Raw genomic sequence first — 25,932 nt, 5'->3', positions numbered from 1 at the left:
ATTGTATAGAAGAAAAATCATCTGTGCAATTTAAGCATACAAAATTCCATCTCATCAAGGCTAACCAAAGACTGTCATGTCAATTGATGCTATGCTAGCAAGATGCAGGCATGCCATAGGTTCAAATGTTGTGATATACCAATTATACCTTCTATATCATATTGGTATACTAGCATATCAGCCATAGATATATGTATAAATAGTTCCTAACAGCTTTTGCTGGTGTATTCAGGCATATCGCACCGTAGTAGTCCCTTAAGATTTAGAAACATATTGGTATTTACTATTTAGAACCTTGAAGCAAGGTATACAGTCGTGTAAAATCTGGTGGTCCAAGAAAAAAAAAAAGGCAAGACTTCAGTTTTACCAGCAAAGAAAAAAGCACAGTATGTCATCGCATGGAATGAAAATAGGCTTCAGCATTTACCTACCTGACATGGTCTACAATTTACAAATAAAAATCTATTGACGGCAGTGCCACAATTTGTATCAGGAAAGCACTGAAGACAAGATAGCACAACAATGTGAAAGTTCTTGTTAACACTATGGATCTCGTGTGCACAAAAGTAACTGAAGGATGATTTGACTCAAACATATGGATCAACAGGTGCTTTGGTATGTTATTTGAAATACGATGTTAGTAATTGGGCTATACAATAGGCATGAGAGCCCAGAATGTCAAGAACAATTAGGTCCAAAGGCAAGAGAAGGCCGCAAATGGCTGGAGAAAATCAAATCAATGCTATGTATCTACAAAATATAAGTGCTTGATGTTTAAGTAGGATATGATATGATGTTTAAAAAAATAATATTTTTCTTCAAGGTCAATGTCCTTGTTATCCCCGTCCCTTCGTCTTTGTTTCAGTTTCATTACACTTCTAACTCCAATCTTCCATTCCATAATCTTCTTTCTCTATGTCTTTCACTTCTTTAATCCAAAATTTGAACTATATGTTTTTCTATCATGGAAAACTCCATGCTACAACACTAGACACTAGATGACATCAAACTTTTTGCAACTACAACTAAGGCCCACTGGTGCAGGCACCAGATCTCTACTCTTACAAAATTGGATCTCTTGGTTGCATCAACCATACTGGTAGATCAATTTACCTTAGTTAAAACACCAAAAGAGAACCAATTTTAAGCATAAAGCCAAGTATAATTAGGTCAAATTTTAGGGTCTGATTTGAGAAATAATAAATCTCTAGCTATTCTACTTCCCATTGATTTTAATGTGAATATTCTTCTATGCGTAAAGATATCTTATAATTGGTTTAGTAACTGAATAATAATAAAAATGACTACTATAAGTCCAAATGTCCTTTCTATTTTGTAGCTTAAGGTCATCCTCATTCAGATCGATAAGGGAAGGCTTTAGTTCTTCATTTACATTAAGATCTTCAAAATTTAATAAGGAGCCAGTATGAGAGGAATAAGAAGAGGAATTGCTGACTTTAGTCCATAAGTCTACAAGTCAGCTCTTTTCAAGGTCCATTTCAAATTCATTGTAGAGAATATGTGAATCATCACAATTTCAACTATAGTAAAACCATGAGTTCTTCAATATCACTTCTCTGTAGTACTTTATTTTGTTCACATGAGCGCCATGCTTCATCCAATGCTAACCCAGCAGGACTAGGTACTAAATCAGATAGATGTGACGGCAGTTGCCCATTGCATACTACCACCAATTGCATAACTCGAGATCTTAAAAAAGGAACTTAAGTTGAAGTAAATTAAAGCTTTAACCACATTTTTTTCAGATTTGGCAAGTTCCTGACATCTTATTCTTGCTAATGCAAAGTCAAGTAAAAGAAAATTTGTTGAGAATATAATTACATTTTCCACTTAAAACATCAGTAGAAAAATAGCACAAAGGCTACTATAGTTGCAAAATAGTTAGCTGACCTTTTACTTTATTCATGGACAAAACGTTCACAAATCTTAGTTATACCAGCATTGCTTTTTTAAGTAATGCTTTATAATGATAAGCCATATGTGTTTACAAAAACAAAGAGATATGTAATGTTAAAAAAGAGCAATTCAAAGGCTAACATCATGATGTAGCAAAGGAGGGAATGGACCAACCTGCTGCACCTGAAGGTGAAGCATCCGGACAATACCGGCCGCTTAGCAGTTTAGGGTGATACAAAAGATGCAGATTTGTTGCAATCTCAGCATCCAATGAAAAGCTCTCTTCTGCGAGACTCCTCACATGATCATTCACTCCCATCCAGGGAAACCCAGCAGCATTTCCGAAACAAGGAAGTGCATCTCCTCCCCTGGAAGCCAATCGAAGCATTTTTTCTGGACCAATCGGTTCCTTAAAGATGTAAACAGGCCCCATCTCTGCAAATAACGGACATTGTCGCCGCCGCCGTTGTAGTCCAGCCATGGTGGGAGGTGGGTTCGTCCCAATGCAGCAAAATGCCAAGGACTTTGAGATGCGTGGAAACTCAAAAGGGCGGCTCTCATACAGATTCCCATCTACATACAATCTCAACTCACTCTCAGCCTTTCCAAGCAAACCTTGCTTGCAAGTGTGTTCCAACCCAACAAAGTACCAGCTTTGAGGCCTGAATGCATGGGTGAAGTGCAAAGAAGCCTTCTTTCCCTTGCCACTGCCACACTCCACTACCAAGAACTGCCCATGGAAGTAAGCCTCCACTCCATGGTTGTCGGCAGACAGAAAGCTGAAGAGTCTAGGCATATGAGTGGTCCCTTCTCCTGCAAGTGCACTAGCTGCTGCAGCTGCTGACATGGCAGATGACTTACCTGACTTTGCTGCTGCAGCTGCAGCAATAGCAGCAGCAGCGGTTGCCGTGTTGAGGGTGTCTGAGAATGATTCTATATAAATCCAAGTGGCAAATCCATACCCATTGTAGAAAGGCCATCGGCTATCCCCAGGACCTAGCAACCCAGAGCTCTCCCCATCAAACTCAAAACTGTGTGCAGGGCCTCTCGCCTCATTGCTCCCCATGGCCTTCTCCAATGCCAGCATCAAAGGTTTTGCCCAGTCAGTCGGCAAGGTATTCTTAATGACACCAAGCCATTTGTGGAGATCAAGCACACTCAGAGAATGTCCCGCCAAGACCTGAATGCATTGGCATAAATATGTGCCATCCCAGGAACTGCGGTTGACTGAATCGATGAATATCTTCTCAGCAGATAGCAGGAGAGTGCCTAACAAACCCGAAGCTGAGCACATTGCTCGATTTCTTGTGCATGCTCGTAAGATCATAAGCAAACCTTTAACCATCCTAGTCCTTGACGACATGTAACTCCCAGAATCCCCTTCCCAGGGAAACCAGGGGATCAACTCTGCGGCAACCACCGCAGCCCTCGAGCTCAACATCACGCTCGGAGAACTTGCATCCACATTCCCGCCACCACCAATGTCATCAAGACCTTCCACGCCGCCCATGGTAGCGAGAAGCGCGTCCACCACGGCTCTCGAAACATCCCCAACGCCGTCGGTCCCTTCCCCGGAGATCACTGACCTAAGCTTCTCCAAACTATCCACCTTCCCCATGATGGCGGAGTCAACCAGATGGACGACCTCCGGCGAGACGTCGGGCAACGCCGGCTTCGACCGCGGCTTGGCCGGCGACCCGAGGGGGGACACGTACGAGTCGAAGCTTGCGGAGGATGAGGACGGATGGATCGCGGGTTCCGAAGGACTGGGAGGCAGCTCGCCCGCCATGTCGGCGGGCGAGGAGAAGGGGGCGGCGGAGGCGGCGGGCGAGGAAGCGGCGGAAAGACGGTGCCGATCGTCGGAGGCCGAGGAGAAGCGGAGGGGAGCCGGGGTGGGAGTGGGATCGGGATCGGGATCTGGGGCGGCGTTTTCAAGATCTCTGAGGGAGACGGGCTCGAAGAGGTCGTCCTCGGCGAGGGAGCTGGAGGGACTGCCGCCGGAGAGGGCAAGGCGGGCCTCTTCGCCTCTGCCCCGATCGACCGGTTGGGACGACTCAGCCGGCTCGTGCGGGTTGTCCTCCATTTTGTAGACTTCTTCTTCGTAGGGTTAGGAAAAGGAATATAAGATTAAAATAAGAACAAGAAGAAGAAGACGGAGATGACGTCAAAGCAAAGCAGAGGAAGGAAAAAGAAACGAAGAGGCCTCAAAATTCTACAGATCTGACCAAAGACTAAAAGAAAGAGAGGGACAGGGAGAGGGACAGGGAGGGGAAGAAGGGTAATGTCAGGGAAGCAGGAGGAGGGCAGGAGATCGGGAGGTGGTCAACATTGAAGACAACTGGTTCATGTCATTGTTTAGGTAAAGATGGGAAGCATGAAGGAGAACGGAGATAGATTAGAGGAGAGAGAGAGAGAGAGACGAAAGGGAGAGACGAGGGGATGGACTGGGTTTGGGTTGGGCTGGGGCGAACCGTTGAAGAATCGGCCCGGTTCGCGTAGGGGTTTTCGGCTATTTTGTAGGCGTGACCCTCTTTTGATATTTGTACACTACACACACATAGGTCATTTGGCTGTCGTTTTATTATTAGAGCAGAGACTATTAAATTCTATAATTTTAATAACATTTTAGCTATTTTAAGATCTAAACAACTAATGAAAACGATGGCTAGTGTTGTTAAGTGTTTTACATCAACGTTAACGGCAGGGTGGAAATATTAGCGTTGCAAAATTGACGTCGTTAATCTAACTATCTTATTTCGATGGACGATATATTTGACCAAATCGTGACATGATGGTTTGAGCTTATAATGAAATATATAATGTAAGAGGATAAACATATAACATGGTGATTACAATCTACCTTAAAATAAAATATATAATGGAAGAGGATAAACATATGTTTTTCGTGCTTAGAATTGCGGTGGAGATGTAAAATTTTACTGGTTAGAAGTTGAATAAAGATATTTAGTCACTATTGTCCGTTTCATAATTTTTTTTCTGGTATATTTACGAATCGAATAATCGACAATAGAATATGAGAATTTTTTTTAAAGAATCAATATATTTGACGATTATACTTGTTATTATGATTTTGAATCATAAAAATTATGATAATATATTATCATGAATCTATCAATAATAAATATTATAATCTCAACATGATTTTTAAAATTATAAAATAATTTAATAAATATTATTATATATTATTTATTATTTGAAAAAAAAATTATATAATTATTATATTTTATAATCTTTTTGTGTATATAAATTGGCACTCAGTATCAATAAACATTTAGTGAGTCATTCTCTTGCTATGCTATAAAAGTCAATAGATACTCCAAAGAGTTTTTGTTTTTTATCCACTTTTTATTATTATTGGTTTGTATATCATCTTTCATTATTGTTGAAGATAGTATTATAATTTTTATTAAATTTTATATTTTAACAAACCTTTCTTTTTTATAAGTAGTTTTGTGTCCTTTTTCTTTTTTTTATATTATTATAAATATCTCTTTAACTAGTCACTCATCTCATAACACTCCCAACTCTTAGACTATTATCTTTGTTAACGACAATCCAAACTTTTCTCAACTCATATTTATAAACTATACCTCTTGGTATACTCAATTTCATTCTTTTTTAATCGGTTATAATCTTATGAGTTATGTAGATACTACCGTCACTTGTTTTGCTCTCCGTAAATAATTAAAGAGAATAATTTTAAATTTGTTAATCCCAAATACTCTTTTTGGATCCATTAAGATTATCTTCTTAAAAGTATTATCATTATCTCTCTCTCCTCAAATCATTCCCTATCAACCAATTTTATGATCACTTAATACAACTTCAAAATATCATCAAATTTTCTAAGAGCACAAAATCTATTTTTGGATACATGCATACTATCAAAACTCTAAGTCGATGCACTTCCTATGGCTAATGTACCTCTTGACGATGAAGAGATCATTTTTTATATATTACATAGTCATGGTTTAGATTATATGAAGATCTCAACTACAATTTGTGCTCATCATACACTTATATCTTTTAAAAAACTTGCTTTCTGATTATGAAACTTATGTTAAACGAGAGTTGCTACCTTGCTTTTATCACCGTCAATTTTGTTAACAAAGTTAATTCTATAAACAAGGACAAAATCCACGACTAGTAAGACAATCATTGAAACAATTATTCTAGAAGTAACATACGACAACATTATAACAAAAAAAATATTAATTTAACAACAAAGTCATCTTTTAAATCATATCTTTTTTTTTTTTATTAACTTGCAATGCTTTATCAAGCCTTTGTAACGTTAGTAATTCCTTTTACTTATGTCCAAGATTGATGTCTCTAAGTAGGAGCATATTAGGAATGGAATTATTAAATCACGATAAGATTATCATGATCTTATCAATAATTTGTTATTATGTTATTATAATTATAAATTATAAAAATTATGATAACATATCATGATGATTCAATTAATAATGAAGACCATGATCTCCACCTGATCTCCTAAATTATAAAATAATTCAATGAATATTTTATATTTGTTATTGATTGAAAAAATAATATAATTAACATATTTTGTAACCTCTTTGTCTGTATAAATTGATATTTATTATCAATAAAAATTCAGCTAGCCATTTCTTGCCAAGACGAACTGATATATCATCATGATTTTTAAAATATAAGTTTATCCTTTTCGTTAAATACTCCACCATTTTCGAGATATTTACATTCTAAAACTTTTTTTTTATTTACACCCCACTTGATTAACGCACAATCATCTAAGATTTGTTATTTTTATCTGTTATTATTATTTTGTAAAATCCACATCTTTTTTTTTTAATCAATATCATTCCATTAATCAAGCCAAAATAGTGAATAATACTCTTTCACAGCAATATTGGTAACAGATGAGTGGTTGGATATAGGAGAATTTTTGTGAAAATTTTATCTTTTTTTAAAAAGACATTACCTTTTTTCTTTTTTTCAAATAGTATATTTATTTCAAATAATGTGTTAAATATTTCTCATCATTAAGTGAAGCACTTAAGTTTGTTATAGTCGCTTACCACTACAATATAAATATTTTAAAATCTATTTGAAAACCCTAAATGATGCAAATGGACTTGTAATCTCAATCAAACTAATTATAAATCTAAAAAATTTGATATTGGTCCTTGAATAATAATAATAATAATAATAACATACACATAATATGATATCATTTATAATATCAATAGTTTTATGATATTTTCAAAGCCTCAATAAAAACATTACAATGATATTGAAAAGATACTATAAGTGTGCCAAATAGAATGAAACCATTTAATATATCATACTAAAATTTAAATAGGTATTTATAATAATTTATTAATAATATCACTCAAACACTATAAGTGTTACAATGCTTTCATTATCACGATAAAAACACTATAAAACTAGCAGATGCCTTTTAAGGAAAAAAGGAAATCTTCTATAAATCGCCCTTCAAAATAATTAATCCAAGGCTTTATCCATAGTCAACAATAAAATTCAAAAAATAGGTAAAAAATATAAATGAAGAAATTAATGATCCTAATAGAACATTAAAATTGGCAAAAATAAAACATATTTATCTACTCAGAACTCTATTTCATGCTCTTCCAACAAAAATAAAACAAATCTAATTCACTATACTTATCATCTAACAATATAATCATAAGTAACGAAAATTTCATTCAATTCGAACTCAAACTTCCTTAACTATTTATGCACTCAAATCTGAATCTTAATTCATCCGATATCCAAATTTGATTCACACGTGAAAAGAGGAGGGGGAAAATAAGAGTCATTAATTTTAATTGTTTCCTAATTCCTCCTCCTGAAGTAGAATTCTATTGATGAATGGTTAATATGCTACTTGAATGGATAATTTTAGGGTTCATAGCAGTTGTTGAAGAGCAAAAGCAGCTCTAATTTATGACTGAGATTAATAGACGACGAGGCTTATTGTATTTGTCAAAGAACACATGCAGTTCTATAGAGTTAAAGAAAGAAGAGATTCCTTTAAGAGTTATAAATGGAAGGAAGTAATATAATCCCGTTGATGTGAAGCTTAATATACATATGAATGAAAGAGCAAAAGACAGCTTTATAATTCCTTGAAACTTCGATGAAGAAATTAACTTCCAAAGACAACAATTCTTTGGCATGGCTCATAAAGCCTAATGGCATCACAGACATGTCCATCACTCATCAGTTCATCGTGAGAAGGTCAGAAGCTCTTATAGAGCTCGGGCCTTCACGATGTCAATGCTCATCTCACTGGGATCTGTGGCTTGCAGCTCCACCTGTATCCCGTCAAGCTCCCTCTTGAACCTGTCCTTTGAGCTTGCATAAAGCATCTTGCTCCTCACCCTCGAGGTGTCAGGTGCCCTGTGCAGGAAGAACATAGTCAAAGTAGCAGTTACATGAATTCTTTCTTGCTGAACTACTGATTTGTCCATATATATATATGCACATAAACTATCTGATGACAGTGCACCGAGAAGAGATAGGAGTCTCTTGTTCTTGTTATGTGCTAAGATCAGTCATTATTTGTTTGATTCAGTTTGATACCATTAAGCCGTTAGATGAGATGAATCTATTGATTTATGTTTTTGATCATAAAGAAGTGAAAGCGAAGGGAATCTAATTCCGAATTCTTCCTTCTTTTTTTTTTATCTCCCCATGAACCATACCAAGAAAGAAAGAGATGTTGGCTCATCAGTGAAGAAGAAGAAGAAGAAGAAACGTTATGGGCAACGAGACATGCATAAGGTCAGATTCTCCTAACGTTCTTCTTACCATGATATGAAGAAGATCTTGCTCTTCTGGCAGTTCTCGTCGGTGACGAAGTCGAAGTCGAAGACGGCGTAGCGGCATTCATCAGCCGGCAGGGAGGCCGTGAAGTCATCGTAGGTCTCCTCGGGCTGACCCAGCTTCTCCACCGTCACCTGCTGTATCCTCTCGTCGATCTTGAAGATGATAAACCTGTAGATCCTCTTGGTCTTCAGCTCCAAGAACATCAGCTTGCACTCATCGTTCACCGCCATTCCCGACGCCGAATTCGCCTTACCAACGAAGAAAAAGGACAGAGGTTAACCATCACATGCATTTCTGTGGTTCATCGAATCGCCATCGGCGAATCCGAACACACGGTACCGATAGAGAGAGAGAGAGAGAGAGAGAGAGAGAACGAGCTCGATTACCATGGTTTCTCTCCAACGCGGGGCGAGCAGGCCGAAGAAGACTGAGAAAGGATGAAGGCAAAAGGATTGTAGGAGGAGAAGGAAGGGAAGACTTGGATGGGAGGAAATGGTGGGGTTCCTCAAAGCGCTTGCATGCAGCCACGTCTGGTGCTTTGACCCGGCAATCCATCTTATTATATGGACATCAGGATCTAAAACAATGGCGACACATCTGTCAGCCATCGCAGAATTAGGAGACACCATTTTCGTGTTTATAGTTTCGGTTTGTGGTAATTCGAGCTTTAAATTTGTGTCGTTTGAATTAAAATCAACTACCAATTTTGATTATTTTTCTTTGACTTTTGATTTTTTAGACTTTTTTTGTTGTTCTTTGTTTTGTTCGTAAAACACGCTCGCCATTGGTGATTTGAACTTTCGAACTTGATTTAGTAAACCTACCGATTACAATAATTTTAACCACTTTGATTTGTTCAAATCATCCAATCTTAGTTATGAAATTTATCATATATATTAAAATTTTACAAAAATAATTTACTTTCAAGTAATTTATTTGATTTCCGATGGAATTTAAGAATATTTTGGCATATTTCAACATTATGGTCTATTTCTCTTTATCTAATTAGAATTTTGGATCTGATAATTTCTTGGGTTTAGACTGATAACCTGTTCTTAAAAGAAGATCTTTTTAATTTATTTATGTGAAAATGTAAACTATAATTAATAATAATTGATTGGAATATTATATATATATTTTTTATGTGGTCATTTTTATTTAATTTAATAATAGGAAAGTCTAGCCAATATATATATATAATTATATATATCAAAAAGATTTCATGTCTCAAACACAATATATTAGATATTGAATTATTATATTTTAAAAATATATATTAATTTGATGATAGTGTATCAAATTCATTTATCAAAGATTGAAGGATATATTTTAGTTGATAGATCCTACGATCAAAATCGATAAATCTAGCAGAATAAATCTAGCAGTTAAACTCAGAATTTATACTCAACCAAACATTTCAAAGGATTCTCCAATGTTCAATAATCGGCACAAAGCAATCATTATGTTCTTCCACTAATATTAATAGTCTTACTCCTGCAAATAAAAAGATTATTTTCTTAACTTAAATCACATCACAGAAAAAAATTATTGTCCTAGGAAGGCTCCTCTGCATCACAATCTTCTTACACCAGATAATACATATATATTCATTAGAAGCCAGAATTGCTCATTTGGATTTACACTTGATGCATCTAAATTCCCAATTGATGATCCAACAAAACAATTCCATTGGTTAATGGCTTAATGCTATGCCAAATCCTAACCCCCAAACAAAAGAAAAAAAAAAAATCAAACATGATTCCATAAACTTGCACCATATTATCTCATAAAGACCTCAAGATAGGCCAAAGTAATTCCCATTCTGAACTAAAATGCACTATGGTAGGATCTGAATTCGCCTCCAAGACAACAAAGGTACAAGAACTTACAAGGAATAAAGCAATGCACTATTAAGATCCTTCCCAAATAAGTTCATCACATCTGATAGTTAAATTCAGGTAAAATAGAAAAACTGAATCAAGAAGCTTTTACATGCAGAATGACCAACCATCAGAGGAAACTAAGAATGTAGGAGCATGCATTCATTATTGGCACCAAGAGGTAACACAACAGTCCAAATTCCAAACACTACTTTTTAAGGACTCTACAAACCATAATTATCAAACAGCAAACTTATACAAAAGCTTTACAAACAACTGAAATGTGGAACAGCAATATTCAGACTTGTTTCATTATCAACAACAACAACAAGAAGCCTTGCTGCTGCTTGTTTCATCAGAATTGTGATATTCCACTATTGCAGTGTGAAAGAAGTCTGGCTATAAAAGATACCAAGATTCAAATGAAAAAAATGTGCACTGAAGTTTGAATACCATCTTTGAAAAAGAAGACCAATAAACCAGTAAAAAGACCAGTTATAACAAACAAGAAACTTATCATGTAGTTCTACATGCTGAGAGAGAAAGAGAGAGAGAGAGAGAGTGGAAATCAAAGAATGGGCATACTAATATGATTAGACATAAATTAATCTCGATTTAACTCATATGAGACAGGGAGCACACCGATGAACAAGGCTCCTGTCAAGCTGTAACTGCCACTAACAGTTAACAACATTCACCTCATTTGTCTCTACCTAAACTACATATGAGAGCAAGAAATGCTTTCTCACTCGAGTTGAACACTGCTCAACTATGTCAACAATCAATAAGCAATGTTAAATATGCTTTACAATACTGAAAACTAGCTGTGTGAAAAAAAAAATATTAATCATATTAACGAGGAACCTTTCTCACTTGAAGGAAATGTCATACAACCATTAAAACCATAATGCAGAAATTTGAAGACTGATCAAAACCAATTCCATCTCGTGAAATAGCACCGATGTCCTTACGAATATCACCATATTCATTTTAAAGGCCACAATTTCATCTACTAGCCACAGAAAAGGTACATCACTGCACTTCAAACTCAAAACAATAGCAAATAGTGGTGGTACCAATTACCTAACAGAATTTTCTTCCATGCTTATTATGTTAAGGTGCACATCCTTTTGTATTTCTTTCCTATTTTGCTCCATATTCTCTGATAAAGTGAGCCTGAAAGATGGGCTGACTTAAGTAGTTATATCTAGAACTACAAATCTCATGCAACTGCAACAACCTAGGCGATGTGTTTTTGTTTGTAAGAAAATGAAGGCAGTGCAGAAGTACAATTTCACCAAACTCACCATTTCCTCTAGCTGTTAAGTTTTCCTACATGTAAAAACATAGGATTTCCTCTCTCCGCAATAAAATTATGGTACCAAAGTGAATATAGAATGGGCAACTACAAAAATGCAAAGAAGCTACATTGTTAAATCTAAGAATCTCCTAGATCTTTTAGGGATGAAATGGTAATAAAAATTATTCCCAGCCAATAAACAAAATATGCTTGACCAGCCAAGAAATCATTATCCCTACTAGCTGAAAGGAAATAATTTACAAACACAGGACGTGCTTCTCTTGATAAAAAACAAATGCATCATCAATATATAGATGGAAAGAAATTGACGAGGAAAGTTACACCACTTAAAGCAAAAGAAAATCATAAACTATCACTGCAATGTCAGCAACTATTCACCCAAAAGAGATCATTAACTACTACATTGAGGGTTCATTATGAAAATCGCAGACATACAACGGATACCAGTTAAGGGTTGAAATACATTCTACTAAAACACAGATCTTAAGATCTAAATGTAGGTGAATAAAGACTCATATTAGGCATCCTTCAACTTCTTTGCCGCCTTTTTTTCTCTATCTTTTTAATAACGCGCCTCATGAAAGGTTTATTATCCCAACTAGGCTTAACAAGCCTTTGGTACCGGCGAATCACTCTCCTTGCAATCAAGGTTCTTTGCTTCTTCTTAGGCCTTGCTGCCGCAGGTGGTGAAGGTAGTATTGCAGGTGCATTAGGAGACACTGTCGGAACCTCCAGTGACACCTGTTGTGACCAACTCCTACTTAAGTCATTATATCCATCCATCCTTCTCATCAGTTCCTGCCATGCCACATATATGTTATGTTGGTAGCAATTGGTTTGCGTCTTAGTAATTAAACCAACCATAAATACAATACCAACCTCCACTCTCTCCTCCATTGCAGATAGTCTTGTCATCATATTGTCCTCCAAATAACGCACAGAGTGTTCAAGGGCCTCCAACCGTCGAGAGAGGTTGTGAACCTGCATCAAAGTGGGCAGAAATATCCTCAAACTTCGTAGGTCACACAAAGATTACACAAAAATGGACAACTGATATAGGTAATATGCTGCATACCAGCACCTCAGAAACTGAATCTTCTCCCTGTTGCATGGGTTCCTCCAGCTGTGAGCTTGTGTTAGCATTCTCCATATCAAACTTTTGAAGGAAAAAGGATGAACCAAACTGCAAACAGAAGTGGACAAAACAAAGGCAAAAGAAAAACTCAACTAAACAAAAGCGTGAACTTTTTCGATGGTATTTCGACCTAGACCATTCAGTTCCAGGTTTCCAGATGATGCTCTAGGTGCCATAAATGTTATATTAGACAATTCAGTTCTCTTCAATGCAAAACAAGGCAAGAACAATTGCAAAATATACCAAAAAGTAAGACATTTTAGTCTTTTATAGAAAGAAAAATGAGTGTGTAACTTGGATGATGCACCAACTACAAAAATTAAAATGAATCCAGGAATATAGGAAAAACAATAGCGAAGAAAAAGTTAATAGAAACCTAGTCAATCATTGACAAAGTTCCACAGTATCACTATGATGCCAAAAGATTATAATAAAAACAATAAAATATTTTTTTGTAATGATTAATATCATCAAGTCACGAGATGGTCTCTTGAGATGCCATATATACTACGTATACCAATGCCTTGGGTTTCTAGTTCAACACTTTCCGATAAGACATCTATGAGATAGCCAAAATCGCACCTTCCACTTCACACCCACTCTCAAGCTCGGTCATTTATTGAGCATGTGCAAGACAAAAACTAAATCTGCACCAAGACATCCTAGAGGGCAAAAGATCGATATCTGTGAATCCAAACCAGACAAAGGCGTCTCTCCAACTTATCAGCTTTAATCAGCTCAACAAAATCCAACCTTGACGGGTTTTTAACCCATCGACACAGGCGTCCTGCTAAGATCCTCATTCTTACAAGGAACCAAAGGTAAAGGCCCAAAATCCCTGGCACAAGGAAAAGCAAAAACGCCCTAAGTAATGAACAAAAAGGTTTCCTTATTTATCCAGCTAGGGATTAAATCCCTCGATATCACGAGACTTTTGTCGATATATCCGCAAACAAGGAAGTTGCTTTGTAGATAACAGACCTCGATACATGCCTTACAAGTCCTCCGATAAGCACGAAAACACTTGGAAGGAGAGAAAAACGGGGAAGGTTGTACTTCTTTTTTTCCGCGCACAAACGAGGAGGAAAACAACGAGGGGAGAGATCACAGACCTCGCGGGGAAGAAACGTACCGCGCTTCGCTAATCGCCTCGAGAGGAGGGTGGATTTCCCTTTCGATTTGCGAGAGGATCGTAGAAAACTCTGGCTCACGCCTCGCTCACCCGGCCCAGTTTGGCTTCGCGTCCCCAAGAAGTCGCCCTGGCTGTGGGCGCCACACACGGTCGCCGGTGGGGTCCACTACAAAGACCACTAAGAAAGCTACAATTATTAACACTAATTTCTCTTTTTTTTTTCCGTCCTTCATTCAATCAGAAAATTAATTTCTATAAAGTTTTTATTATTCAACATATGAAATTCTCTACGAATAAAATAGTAATTTATCTATCAATTTTATTTTCATTTTACTTATAAGTAACTGAAACTTACCGATAGCCTTTGCAAAGAAACAACAAAAAATTTGAAGTATTTTCTACAGAAAATAATTATTGATCGACATTCAGCATTTTTGGAGATTATATATATATATATATATATAATAATAATAATAATAATAATAATAATAATAATAATAATAATATCAATTTATCCTTCTTAAACTAATTTATATTAAAATCATATGAAATACAACACCTTCGAAATTTTGCCATCTAAAAACTCGACAACGGGTTGAATCGACTTGAAATCAATAATTACTTTTAATACAGCAGAAATAGAAATGGAGAAAAAACACTGACTCATTGATAATTTTAAATAGGATTGTTGGGAGTTATTTCTGAGGAAATTAGGAGACCCTGTTTGGTTCTGTTTCTTAAAACAAATTTGTTTTAGAAAACAAGGGCAGTTGTCAAGAAACGGTTTACGAGGACGAATGCAGACAGGTTTGTTGTTTTCGGCAAGTCGAAAACAGAAACGTTTTGTTTCCGGTGTCTGTGGTGGCAACGTGGCCTCTTGCAATCCCCATTTCCTCCCTGTTAAAAATCTTGTCTTGCCTCCGTCGTCCCCCAAAGTAGGGTACTGCATAAAAGGGCCGGCCCAGCTCGCTGCTGTCCCATGCTCGGTTCCGCTCGCGTCGCCCTCTCTCGCCTTATCTCTCCCAGAAACACTAGCTTTTCCGTCTCCCTCCGCCTCGCCAAACCCCTCTCGTTCTTCACCCTGAAGGCTTTACCGGCCCCTGCAAAGTTCCTTGCTTTCGATTCTCGGGATCTCCGCAGAGCCTTCGTCCCCTGCTCCTTCTTGCTGCCCTCGCCGGCGTCGCCTCTGCTCTCTAGATCCGCCTCTGACATGGCTTCCTCCAAGTCTGCAGCATCCATCCATGACTTCACCGTCAAGGTTGGTCTCGTTGATTGGTCGCTTATTCTTGTGTTCATTTGGAATGTTTGGACCCCCTCTCCGCGCAAAGAGAGAGAGAGGGAGAGAGGTATTTTGATGCGCGATCGATTGTTTATTTGGGTGGATTGTTTTATAGTTCGAATTTTGACACTAAACTCGATGCTCTTTGTTTGTTTCAAGATAAGTGATACTTGTGTCTCTTGAATTGCTTGAATCCTTTACGTACGTCGTTTCTTTTAACACTCGAGGTTGGTTTGTCCTTTACTTAGTTATTTGTCTTCCGATGTGGCTTTGGGGGCTTCACGAAACGGTTCTGCGAACTTTTGGTCACTTGTTATTGCGACATATAATTTATTTTAGATGTTTGTTTGATGCTTTCTCGTAAATTTGTGAAAGTTATCCTTCTGGATCAGATTTTGATTCTGTGCATGAATTTTTGGCGCTTGTGTTCATCTTATTATTTCGTGTGAAGTCATTGTCGTGGTAGCTTTTGTTTATTTAGTTTCGTTAAAGGACACATATGAGTAATGTTAGCCCTATTTGGACATTCACGAACTTCAGATTTATTTCCTTTCTAAAAAAAGATCCAGAGAATAGTAGAGAACTTTCTTTGATTTAAATTGTTCAATGCTTTGAAGATCAGGTGTTCAGTTAAATTGCTCAATGCATTAAAGATCAGGTTTTGGGTGAAGAGCTTTTGATATGAATTTATATCAACCTCCATTGCAGGATGCCATGGGAAAGGATGTGGATCTCAGCATGTACAAGGGGAAGGTTTTGCTGATTGTTAATGTGGCATCTCAATGGTAATTAGTTGTATTACGATTGTTAATGTGGCAACTCAATGCTAATGGTTTTGCTGATTGTTAATGTGGCATCTCAATGGTAATTACTTGAGGACGATAGATCTGAAGCATACCAAGTCAAAGACCGAGTTGTATTACGATTTATATTCATTTATTTTGAAGCTGAATGATGTCAATTATTGTGTTTTTGTCTGATATGTAGTATCATATTCATATTGCTCTTAATTTATTCATAAACTAAATCTCTAATTTTGTTTGACTAGTGGGTTGACAAACTCAAATTATACGGAGCTCAGTCAGCTGTATGAGAAGTACAAGGGCAAAGGTACGTGCTTGTCGCTTAATCTTACATGAAGTAGTATTTAATACGTGGGTCATTATTGGTCACTACAAAAATATCTGTTTGCTATCTTTTATAATGATCTCATTACTTAAAGATTGATACAGCTGCTTTCGTCTCTGAATGGAAGTGTGAGAAATCATATGTAATGCTTTTGGTTGTTGAATACACATCTTTCAACAACATGGTCCACACGCAATTCTATATTACGTGCACACTTGAGATGGACACTCATTGGACCTTCTTGGGATTGCACTTGATGCTTGATGTTGAATATGTTTTTTTTTTCAACTTAAATTTGTTGCATATTACAGATTTCGAAATTTTGGCTTTTCCATGCAATCAGTTTGGGGGGCAGGAACCAGGAAGTAATGAGGAGATTGTTGAATTTGCTTGCACTCGTTTTAAAGCTGAGTATCCAATCTTTGACAAGGTAATGCTTCTTCGTTCATTTGTGATCACATCCAAGCTTCTTCTTCAGGTAAAGTAGAGAATTTAGAAAACCTTCTGTTCCAATCATCATAATTTTCATGTAACACAGAGGTCATGCTTGCAATATTGCAGAATAATGTCATTAATGTAAGAGATTAATAACCTCACTCTTACTGCTTTGATTTTTGTAATGTTTCCATATGTGCATGCATCCTCTTCTTCTTTTCTTTTCAGTAGGTTGTTTTTTTGTGTGCCACTAATCTTGGATCTAATAATTTTTAACTAGTTATTTCTATAGTATAAACTAAGCATGTCAGGCTAAATGCTTTGGTTGATCTTCCTAAAAATATTGATCTGTGTGATCTGAGATGAAGTAATCTTTCTGAATTAGGTTGATGTAAATGGCAACAATGCTGCACCTGTCTACAAATTCCTTAAATCCAGCAAAGGTAGCATCCTTGGGGATGGCATCAAGTGGAACTTCGCCAAGTTCTTGATTGACAAAGATGGTCATGTGGTGGACCGCTATGCTCCCACCACATCCCCTCTGAGCATCGAGGTAACATCGAACACAAAACCATCCCTTAGCTCATTTCCATTCTTCCTCGAAACCTGTGTCATTTTACAAAATCATCGCTTTTGTCGATTCTATTACTCCTCTCGATCGTGTATGCCTTCTTTTAACTTTAGATAACATGTCAAAAACCTGCAGAAGGACATCAAGAAGCTCTTAGGCGAAGCCTAAATCGTGGGTACTTCGTTCAGCTTCCATAGAAATGTTGCTAAAGGCAGCATATATCCTTGAAGTCTTAATAGTAGACCTGCATTTGTGTGACAGTCCTACATATGTATTTTGGGCTTATGCTAGAAGTTTCATGGTGGATTTCTGCACTTTGTTGATTCAGTAAGGTTTAAAAGTATCTACTGAACAATTATTGCCTACCCATTTGCTTATATTGGTGCTGTTCTATAAATCTTCATTGTTTCACAAAGGGAATATTTATCTATCTAATATGATCTATCTTGATCATGTCACCTTACTTGGGTAGGGTGACTAACACGGTAGCTTTCTAGGAAGGCAATTTTGATAAGCATCTATTGCCTCTAACTTTGTTTTCAGAACTGCTTGACCTCTAATGAAATTATTTTTTTTTTCAAATAAAAAATCTTGATCATAAATTGGACAATGTGATGAAACAGTCGCTTACTTTTTTAATTCATGATATAATATGATATGATGCATCGAAAATAGATGTCTTACCAAAAATATTATCTTCAATTGGTTTGACATGTTATCTACCAAAAAGTTTATCTTAAAATGGTTTTAGTCTTATTGATAAAAAGTAAATATAAGATTATCATGATTTTTTTGTGGCAAAGGTTTTGTGATGACAATGAAATTCGAATCCAGAAACTTATGATAGTTGACTCATTCAAAATTATTTTGAATTGATTTTAGCCCTTATTGATCGAAAATAAATGTAAGATTTTCTAAAATCGATTTTACGATAAAATATAAAGCATGCTTAAGTGAGATAAGAACTCTATTTCTTCTGATACTCGAGACCTCACCATAATTGCCAACATGAAAACAACAATAAAGCAGCATCGAAGCAATTCATACCCGGCAAAGCTCTTCTAAGCAGAACTTAATCTTCCTATCAACCCAAGGATTATGATTGCTTTGCATTATTAAGCTTGCCTGCTAACTCAATCCTGCATAAGTTAAAAGGATTCATGCAATCAAGTTCACAAAGACAACGAATGCAAAGAGAACATGATCACCAGTAACAGCTACATTGAGATGAGACTGTCTGTCTTTCAACAAAATTTCACCACCTACATTAACAGCACAACACAACATAGCATGTTTTGAACAGATACATAGCTTAATTGTTAACATACAACACATGAACAGCAAACTAATCTAACAAGCACCAGGTGATGTCTGGAACAGAAGGCATGTTAGCATGAGTTGAACTTAAGACTTGAGTTGCTGCGAGTCCACCGAATGATGACTCATATGAACAACACCACTTTGACACAACCATTAGTAAGTAGCAAGCTAGCCTCGTGTTAAGTCGATATCGATATGAGCATTCCTCATATCCAACTGCCTCGAACCAGGCCATCCCCCCATGACAGAAGAAGGGGTAACATTTTGATCGGGAATTGCGGCGTATGGTGCACTTTGCTCATCCCCAACCTGGAGTTCGGATGATTGGGCACCTGTTTCATTGCTGGCTTTCTGTTTGCTCCTTGCCTTCGATCCAGCGTAAATGAAGCTTCCTACAATTACCTATAAGAACACAGATCATTGAACAAATAACTAACACAAAAAAAAAAAAAGAAGCCATGCATGGACCATGGAGACAAAAAGCACAGGAGTACAAGACTAGGTTAAGCCGCAAAGTAGGGGATCTTGATTGACAGAGTTTCTTTTCTCGTTAACAATTTGATTTTCGAGAAGCAAATCTAGAGGACCAGGTAGGGGATCAACAAAGAAGACAAACTGGTTGCACTCAAGATCTGGCTCGAGCACATCGACAAAGATATAGGAATTGAGAGAACTGCGATGACATATAATTATTACCAAGGATACACATGGACGAAAGATATCGACATCCAAGGATGTTATATAAAGCCTGAACTAGTTACCTGTACAGGGGTTGCAGCTATAAGCAGTCCTGCTACACCACCACCGATTACTCGACCATCAGGACTAGAAAGGGATATGCTCAGTCCTCCAGTTCTGCTTCGTGATCCATTACCGTTGTCGGTCAGCATGTATGAACCAGACAAGCAGAGTATTTCAAAACGGCCCTGACCAAAAACACTACATTAGTTTGTAAACATGAAATCTCAGGAAAATCCTGAATCAATGACATGAGTGAGGTCATCTTCATATTGAAGCCAAAACCACAATAACACTTGTGAGACAGGATGAAACAAACTCTGAAAGCACAGAGGAGATTCATATTATATAAATATATGTAAGGTAGAAAAGACCATATGCTAAATGCTGAATCTGTAGATTCAACAGTATGTTGATTAAGCATAAAATATATCTTCCTAATATTAGGAGGATCATGCAACTTACATCCACTAATGCTCAGTTGCTCATATTAGCTATTCAATATTTATCTTGCACTATAGGTAAACAACAGGAAAGAAAAAAAATTTGAGAAGGGTGATGTCATAGGCTTTAAGGACAGGTGAGTGACCAATATAGATAATTACTTCTTGGACAAGCTGAGACCAGTTAAAAATATCAAAGCATTTTGAAACCAAATATTTGTGTTGAAGCCAGTAAATTGTTAAACTTGAATTAGTTAACAAAACAGTTTAACATTCCTTGGAATCTAACTTCCATCAAGGTAAGTCATAGAGAGGTTCAGAGGGTCAAACATTGTGGAAATTGTTTATACTGTAGTAATTTGAATGTGATCATTTTTTAGTTCCTCCAAGCACTCAAGTGCATCCACTATCAAAATATGTGATCTCTTTTGCTTTCAACCACAAGATATATTCCATATCAATCATTAGTAGCAAATAAACACTTGTAAACACATCTTCCAAGTTTAAGTCAGATAAATCATGCACTACAGTGCCAAACCTCATAAGTGACTGTCCCACCAGAAGTTGCAGACTGTCGAAGGGTCACAGTGGACACAGCACCATTTGCTGAGAGGATACATACAGCCCTTGGTCCCTGCTGTGAAAATGACATTATCTTTGCAGCAATGTCCTGATCAAGAACAGTTACTGTTAATATCATCAGCATGTGCCACAGTGTAGTCAGTAGTCTACACAGTACAGGAATCGGAACAAAGAAGGATGTTATGAACTTCCACAGGGGAAACTGGAAACCACAACCATACGATGCTTTTTCCAGCTAAGTAAGAAAAACCATTAGTAATGAACCATAGTTCAAAATTATTGAAGGAAGCAAAAGAATCTAAAAGTGAAATATGTCCCCATATAAGCTGCGTTATATTATTCAAAACTTATTTTCTCTATCCTAATTGTAGATATTTTATTGTCAAAGAGAGCTAGCAACATAAGAAGCAAAACACTTAAGAGCTTATGAAAATGGTACTGAAAGACAATGGCACCTAATACAACATTCCAGAATGTGCAATACAAGTCAAGCTCGATACACAGCAATTAATACTTGATGCCAACTACAGTGGCAACTAAAATATTGAACTTACAGTCAGTAAGCCGAATGATAATAACACTATTGCGGGATGCTTCGCACTGAGGGCGAAAGAATTTTACCCGAATCTTAGCAATATAATAACTCTTGACACAGCATCTCCACGATAAAAAAAAAAAAAAAATCAAACAATGTTTCTCTTGATGCAAAGAAAGATAATAGTAAGTTCATGTGATCTTGGGAATTAAATAGGATGCAAAGAAGAATCTGCAGATACAAGATTGCAGTTCCATCCGGTCTACGAACCTCAAGTTAAAAGCTGTGCTTCAATAATGGGTGACTGAATTGTTTTAACTAACAAGAAATAATGAATATTCACAGATGCCCTGTTAACTTCAAATTTGACGCAAGACTTGAACTCCATACCATTAGAACAGTAAGTTAACCTTAGTTGGTCAAAGACCATGCAATATTTTTCAATGGAAAGATATCCAGTTTAATCCACCTTTTTTCTCGAGAAATAGACTATAAAATCCATACCTCTCCTATCGCGATTGTTATGACATGTGGAGTAAAACCCATTCCGGCCGAACCAACAACCCATTCACCTGTTGCAAAGAAGTAACAGAAGAAAATTTAGAATCTATTCTGACAGTTTATGTGGATGTCAACAAAAAAAATATCTTAGTAATCAAACACATATACATAAAAATGTACGACCAAGAAGTTAATAAGCTCTTAAAGAACTCCAGACAGTTCTGGCACAATCGAACAGCAGCGCATTCACAGATGTTGCAGTAAAGAAATAGTATAATATTCAGACATCCTGACCATGGAGACGGAAGGGGAAGAAAAAGGACAGCTTTTTTAAGTCGACAAATCTCGTTTTTGTAATTAAGATTCTCATAAATACTACTCCTGATCATACATGCATATATCTCCATCAAAGTTGAAACGACCTCACACTTCATAGATCAAACCAAGCGGCATTGCATTATCCAAATTGTCATCCGGGTAATCCAACAAAGAGACGCCAGATAAAGGAAGAGAAACGCAAGTTCTGATGTACCAAGGAAAGCCAAAGAAGAGAGTTCTTTCACCCACCAAGTGATGCTAACTGTTGCTTCCTTCCAGTGCCTGGAGGTCGCCCTCTCCCCCGCTTCGGGGTAGGAGCGCCACCGCCCGAAGCTGTCTCCGATCCGATCACCGTTGCGGAAGGAGGAGCGGACGACGAAATAGGCGAAAGTGCCAAAGCTACACTCCCATCCGGGCCATACTTTCTCGGCCTTCCTCTCTTCCTCTTCACCGGCTCCATCTGGCTGGCTCCCTCCCCCAGACCGCCACCTCCACCACCATGTAACGAGGCCGCTGGCGGAGACTCTACCTGAAACGCCGCGGAACCAACACCAGAGGACGGGACGACCAGAATCGCGCCGGGGTTCGGCAGCGACCGGACCCCAGGCTGCGCTGCCGCATGCAACCCAGGCTGCGAACCAGCAAGAGAACCAGGAATCCCTCGATGCGCGATGTAGTAGGCTGGACCCGACATCGCCATGGCGTCTCTCCCATCCATACATGCACCGGAGGAGGAGCTGGTCCTCCTCTCCTCAAGAATCTAAAGGCAAAAAGATATAGCTAAACCACACAAAACACCAGCAAGATCGGAACTTTAAGATTCTAGGCGAGACCAGAAGCGAAGCCGAACCCTAGAATCGAGGCTCAGGTCAAGAAACTCGGAGGCCATGGTGAAAAGCCAGAGGCAAATGTCATTTCCAGCCGGTCCGCATACTGTAAAACAAGAAAAATTGCACCTTTATCTATTTTCCTCCATCAAATTCCCTCTTTCATGCAGGACAAGGTCAATAGTGACGTAAGAAGCGGCAGGGGCAGATAAGGAGGGCACCAGCTTCCAAAGCCTGCCCCTTTCCGAGAAATGGCGAGAACCTAGGCTCCGAAGGAGATTGGTGTAAGGTCCTAGAGCAGGAAATGGTGCAGTTAAGGCCCCGAAAGCTTCCAAGAACCCTACTTTCGCGAGCTTCCTCTCCCTCTTCTTCCTCCAACTGTTCTCTTTGTGCAAATGTCTTTAGAGAGAAAGAGAGAGGATTGGAAGGGCCGAGCGATGGTAATAGGAGCAACAGAAGACGGTGCCCAGAGTCATAAATGAGAGAAAGTGCAATCAACGAGGCAGGCGATCTCCGGGAAAGAGAAGCAGGACGACGGAAAGAGGGAAGAACCCACTATTGTTCTATATCTTGCTCATCTTCTTCTTCTTCTTCTTCTTCTAACAGCAGGAAGAAAGAGGAGAGGAGAGTGTGTCTAGGCGTACGGTGGATACGGCGATGATAGGATAATTACAAAGCCTACTTTTTTTCCCCAAAAAAAATAAATATATAAAAAAATAAAAATATTGTGCGATATTTTCTGAAGAAACGAGACGGAGATGATTGGTGGTCGTCATCTTTGCTGCCCGATCGAGACAGCGAACACCCATCGTCTCCGGACCCCGCAGCTTCGGGACGTCATGGGTCGACCGCTACGCCTCACCATCGGGCCCCACTCGGTCGGTCCATCCAAGGCCTCGAACGCGTACGCGGGACACGCAACTTGCCGCTTAAATCTTCGTTTCGCGAATCGCGACGCACGCCGGTCCCGACTTCCACATGAGTCAGTCGTGCAGTGGGCCCCACGATAGACAGGTAAGAGACACGGGTACTCAAGGTTGCGTGATCAGAAATCGCCTCCCGACAAATCGGATGACAAATGGAGCTGAGGTGAGCCCCGCAACGATGGATGGGATCGGCGAGATCTAGAGCCGTTCGATCCGCGACGGACGGACCGAAGCAGTGGCTCCGTGGCCACCACGACGCGAGGCCCGATCCGGTGCAACGCGCCGCGCGTCTCCCGCTTACAACTCGAGCGGAAGCGGGACACGATGGGGATACAGCCGAATCCCCCGCATAGAGGTTCGTCTGCGGGCGTTGACACGTGAGCCGCGGCCGGAGTCCGGCCCTGCGGCAGCGCTGCAACTGTGTGGGCAAGCGTGGCTCAGCTTTTGCAGCAGCAGATGACGCGGCGGGCTTTGGAATCGGTGCCTCTCACGGGCTCCAAAGTCCAAAACCGCGGCTTCCGCCCCCTCTCCAACCCCACCGCGGCTCCCTGTACGCGACAGGGTCCTTCCTTGTGATGCGCTCACGTGCATGGTGTGTTGCTCTATGAGTTCTGTATCCTTGCGATCGACACGGCGTGGCAAAGGTTTATTCCTTCCCTGTTGTTGTTGAAGAACAAGAACCGGCATGCCCACAAGCAGCAGGTGGGGTGTCTTCTCTCCATATGCAATCAAGCTCTTTTGTAAGAGCATGATCTGGCTGCTTAATTAAGTAGGCCTAGGAAATAGGAGGAATCACTTTCCGGATGAAACATAACTCGAGGAAGATGCCTTGCGCCACACTCCTTCCAAATGGCTCTGAGCTCTCAGCTGCGTTCTTTCTCATGTCTCTGTAGGAGAGCAAGAAAATGATCCGATCTTCACCACATCTTGGCCAATTTGCTGGATGAGCCTGGGCAGCTCTACGCCATGGCTGTTGCACCTGTGAGCTTTAGGCCAGTAGGACATGGGGAAAAGATTCACTGCTGTGCTTTTGGGCGCATGGCATCATGCTTCATGTTGAAGGCAAAAGTAGGCTGAGGACAAAGAGCTATGCTTCAGTGTGATGTTTCAACCTTCTGGGCACTCAGCTGCTGATAATGACTCGAGTGATCTAAATCCAGATTTATCTTTAATATATATTTCATCTGTACCATAAAAAAAAAAGGAAAGGGTAAAGCCTACTTGCATTCATGGGCATAGAAATGGATAAATTATTTGAAGTAAGCTTTAGAAATACTATAACACATTTTAATTATTTAAAATCGACTATATGAATCTTTTGTAATATTTAAGATATGTAAAAAAGCATATATCTAATTAAGTTCAAAATAGTTAATTTTTATTTATAATTTTTATTATTTTTTAGGTCTTCTTTTATCTTTCATTATACATTAACATTAATCATTTTCATATTTTCTAATTATTGCATCTAGAAGTCTCCGTACTATCTTATTTTTTTTAATCTTATCTTCTATCAAAGCAATATCTAACTATTTATGAATAAAAAATATTTTTTTTATTTTTTCTAGTAACTTCATATATCCATCTTAATATTTTTTTTATCTCGACAATATAATTTTTTTATATATATTAGATCCATAAAATATTATTAGTCTTATAATCATCTTATAAATTTTTTTTTAATCTCAAAAATTTTCGATGATCACATGAGACTGCTAATGTCTTTCGTTATTTTAATCATTCTATTTTTACTTTGTGAATAATATCTTCATCGATCTCTCCATCTTATTGAATAATTGATCTAATATATTTACGGTTTTTACTTAAAATAATTTTTTATCCATCAAACTAAACTTTATTCTCTTATTTATTTCTATAATTACTTAAATTATATATTATATATTAAGTCTTAATTTTACTTAATCTAAAATCTTTAATTTTTAAGAGTTATCATTATATTTCAAGTTTATAATTAATTAGTAAACTTTAGAAATAATAATATTTAGGAGCTTACTAAGCTTTAAATGCTTGCATGATGCCGAGTGTGATGCACATGAGTGTGATCCTGTCTGCCTTCGTTTTGAAGTGA

General features: G+C 38.0%; 5 protein-coding genes across 7 annotated transcripts in view; 1 reads left to right on the top strand and 4 right to left on the bottom strand.

Moving 5' to 3' along the window:
- Window positions 1-4,274, bottom strand: part of LOC135627765 (BEACH domain-containing protein C2-like) — a 41,726-nt gene extending 37,452 nt beyond the window's left edge. Inside the window, exon 1 of the mRNA XM_065134013.1 lies at window positions 2,092-4,274. Within this exon, the coding sequence (XP_064990085.1) occupies window positions 2,092-4,000 (1,909 nt within the window). The 5' untranslated portion in view covers window positions 4,001-4,274. The remainder of the gene's footprint in view (window positions 1-2,091) is intronic.
- Window positions 4,275-7,997: 3,723 nt separating this feature from the next.
- Window positions 7,998-9,278, bottom strand: LOC135627206 (actin-depolymerizing factor 1-like). Its single transcript, XM_065133213.1, has 3 exons — window positions 9,159-9,278; window positions 8,755-9,020; window positions 7,998-8,343 (listed from the first exon to the last, which is right to left on the bottom strand). Exons 1-3 carry the CDS (start codon window positions 9,159-9,161, stop codon window positions 8,193-8,195), a joined length of 420 nt encoding a protein of 139 aa, XP_064989285.1. The 5' UTR covers window positions 9,162-9,278; the 3' UTR covers window positions 7,998-8,192.
- A 3,021-nt stretch (window positions 9,279-12,299) lies between these two features.
- On the bottom strand, window positions 12,300-14,388 carry LOC135626192 (uncharacterized). Its single transcript, XM_065131321.1, has 4 exons — window positions 14,221-14,388; window positions 13,049-13,156; window positions 12,853-12,954; window positions 12,300-12,771 (listed from the first exon to the last, which is right to left on the bottom strand). Exons 2-4 carry the CDS (start codon window positions 13,121-13,123, stop codon window positions 12,502-12,504), a joined length of 447 nt encoding a protein of 148 aa, XP_064987393.1. The 5' UTR covers window positions 13,124-13,156; window positions 14,221-14,388; the 3' UTR covers window positions 12,300-12,501.
- Window positions 14,389-15,158: 770 nt separating this feature from the next.
- On the top strand, window positions 15,159-18,018 carry GPX (probable phospholipid hydroperoxide glutathione peroxidase). The gene is made up of 6 exons (XM_009384099.3): window positions 15,159-15,498; window positions 16,228-16,304; window positions 16,568-16,629; window positions 16,959-17,077; window positions 17,468-17,635; window positions 17,789-18,018. Exons 1-6 carry the CDS (start codon window positions 15,220-15,222, stop codon window positions 17,819-17,821), a joined length of 738 nt encoding a protein of 245 aa, XP_009382374.2. The 5' UTR covers window positions 15,159-15,219; the 3' UTR covers window positions 17,822-18,018.
- Window positions 18,019-18,841: 823 nt separating this feature from the next.
- LOC135581669 (AT-hook motif nuclear-localized protein 9-like) lies at window positions 18,842-23,578 on the bottom strand. 3 transcript variants are annotated; one of them, XM_065134008.1, is made up of 7 exons: window positions 23,180-23,578; window positions 22,941-23,023; window positions 22,340-22,850; window positions 21,776-21,843; window positions 20,693-20,824; window positions 19,735-19,899; window positions 18,842-19,375 (listed from the first exon to the last, which is right to left on the bottom strand). In XM_065134008.1, exons 2-7 carry the CDS (start codon window positions 22,977-22,979, stop codon window positions 19,142-19,144), a joined length of 1,149 nt encoding a protein of 382 aa, XP_064990080.1. In that variant the 5' UTR covers window positions 22,980-23,023; window positions 23,180-23,578; the 3' UTR covers window positions 18,842-19,141. The 3 variants fall into 3 exon arrangements, with proteins under 3 accessions (XP_064990080.1, XP_064990079.1, XP_064990081.1); XM_065134007.1 differs by having other exon boundaries at window positions 22,941-23,578; XM_065134009.1 differs by having other exon boundaries at window positions 22,924-23,577.
- Between the last annotated feature and the right edge of the window lie 2,354 nt (window positions 23,579-25,932).

The sequence above is a fragment of the Musa acuminata genome, chromosome BXJ2-11 (genome assembly GCF_036884655.1).
Source record: "Musa acuminata AAA Group cultivar baxijiao chromosome BXJ2-11, Cavendish_Baxijiao_AAA, whole genome shotgun sequence".
NCBI classification, from domain to species: Eukaryota; Viridiplantae; Streptophyta; class Magnoliopsida; order Zingiberales; family Musaceae; genus Musa; species Musa acuminata.
The sequence above is the reverse complement of the archived record's forward strand: the minus strand, read 5'-3'. Positions and strand labels throughout refer to the sequence as shown.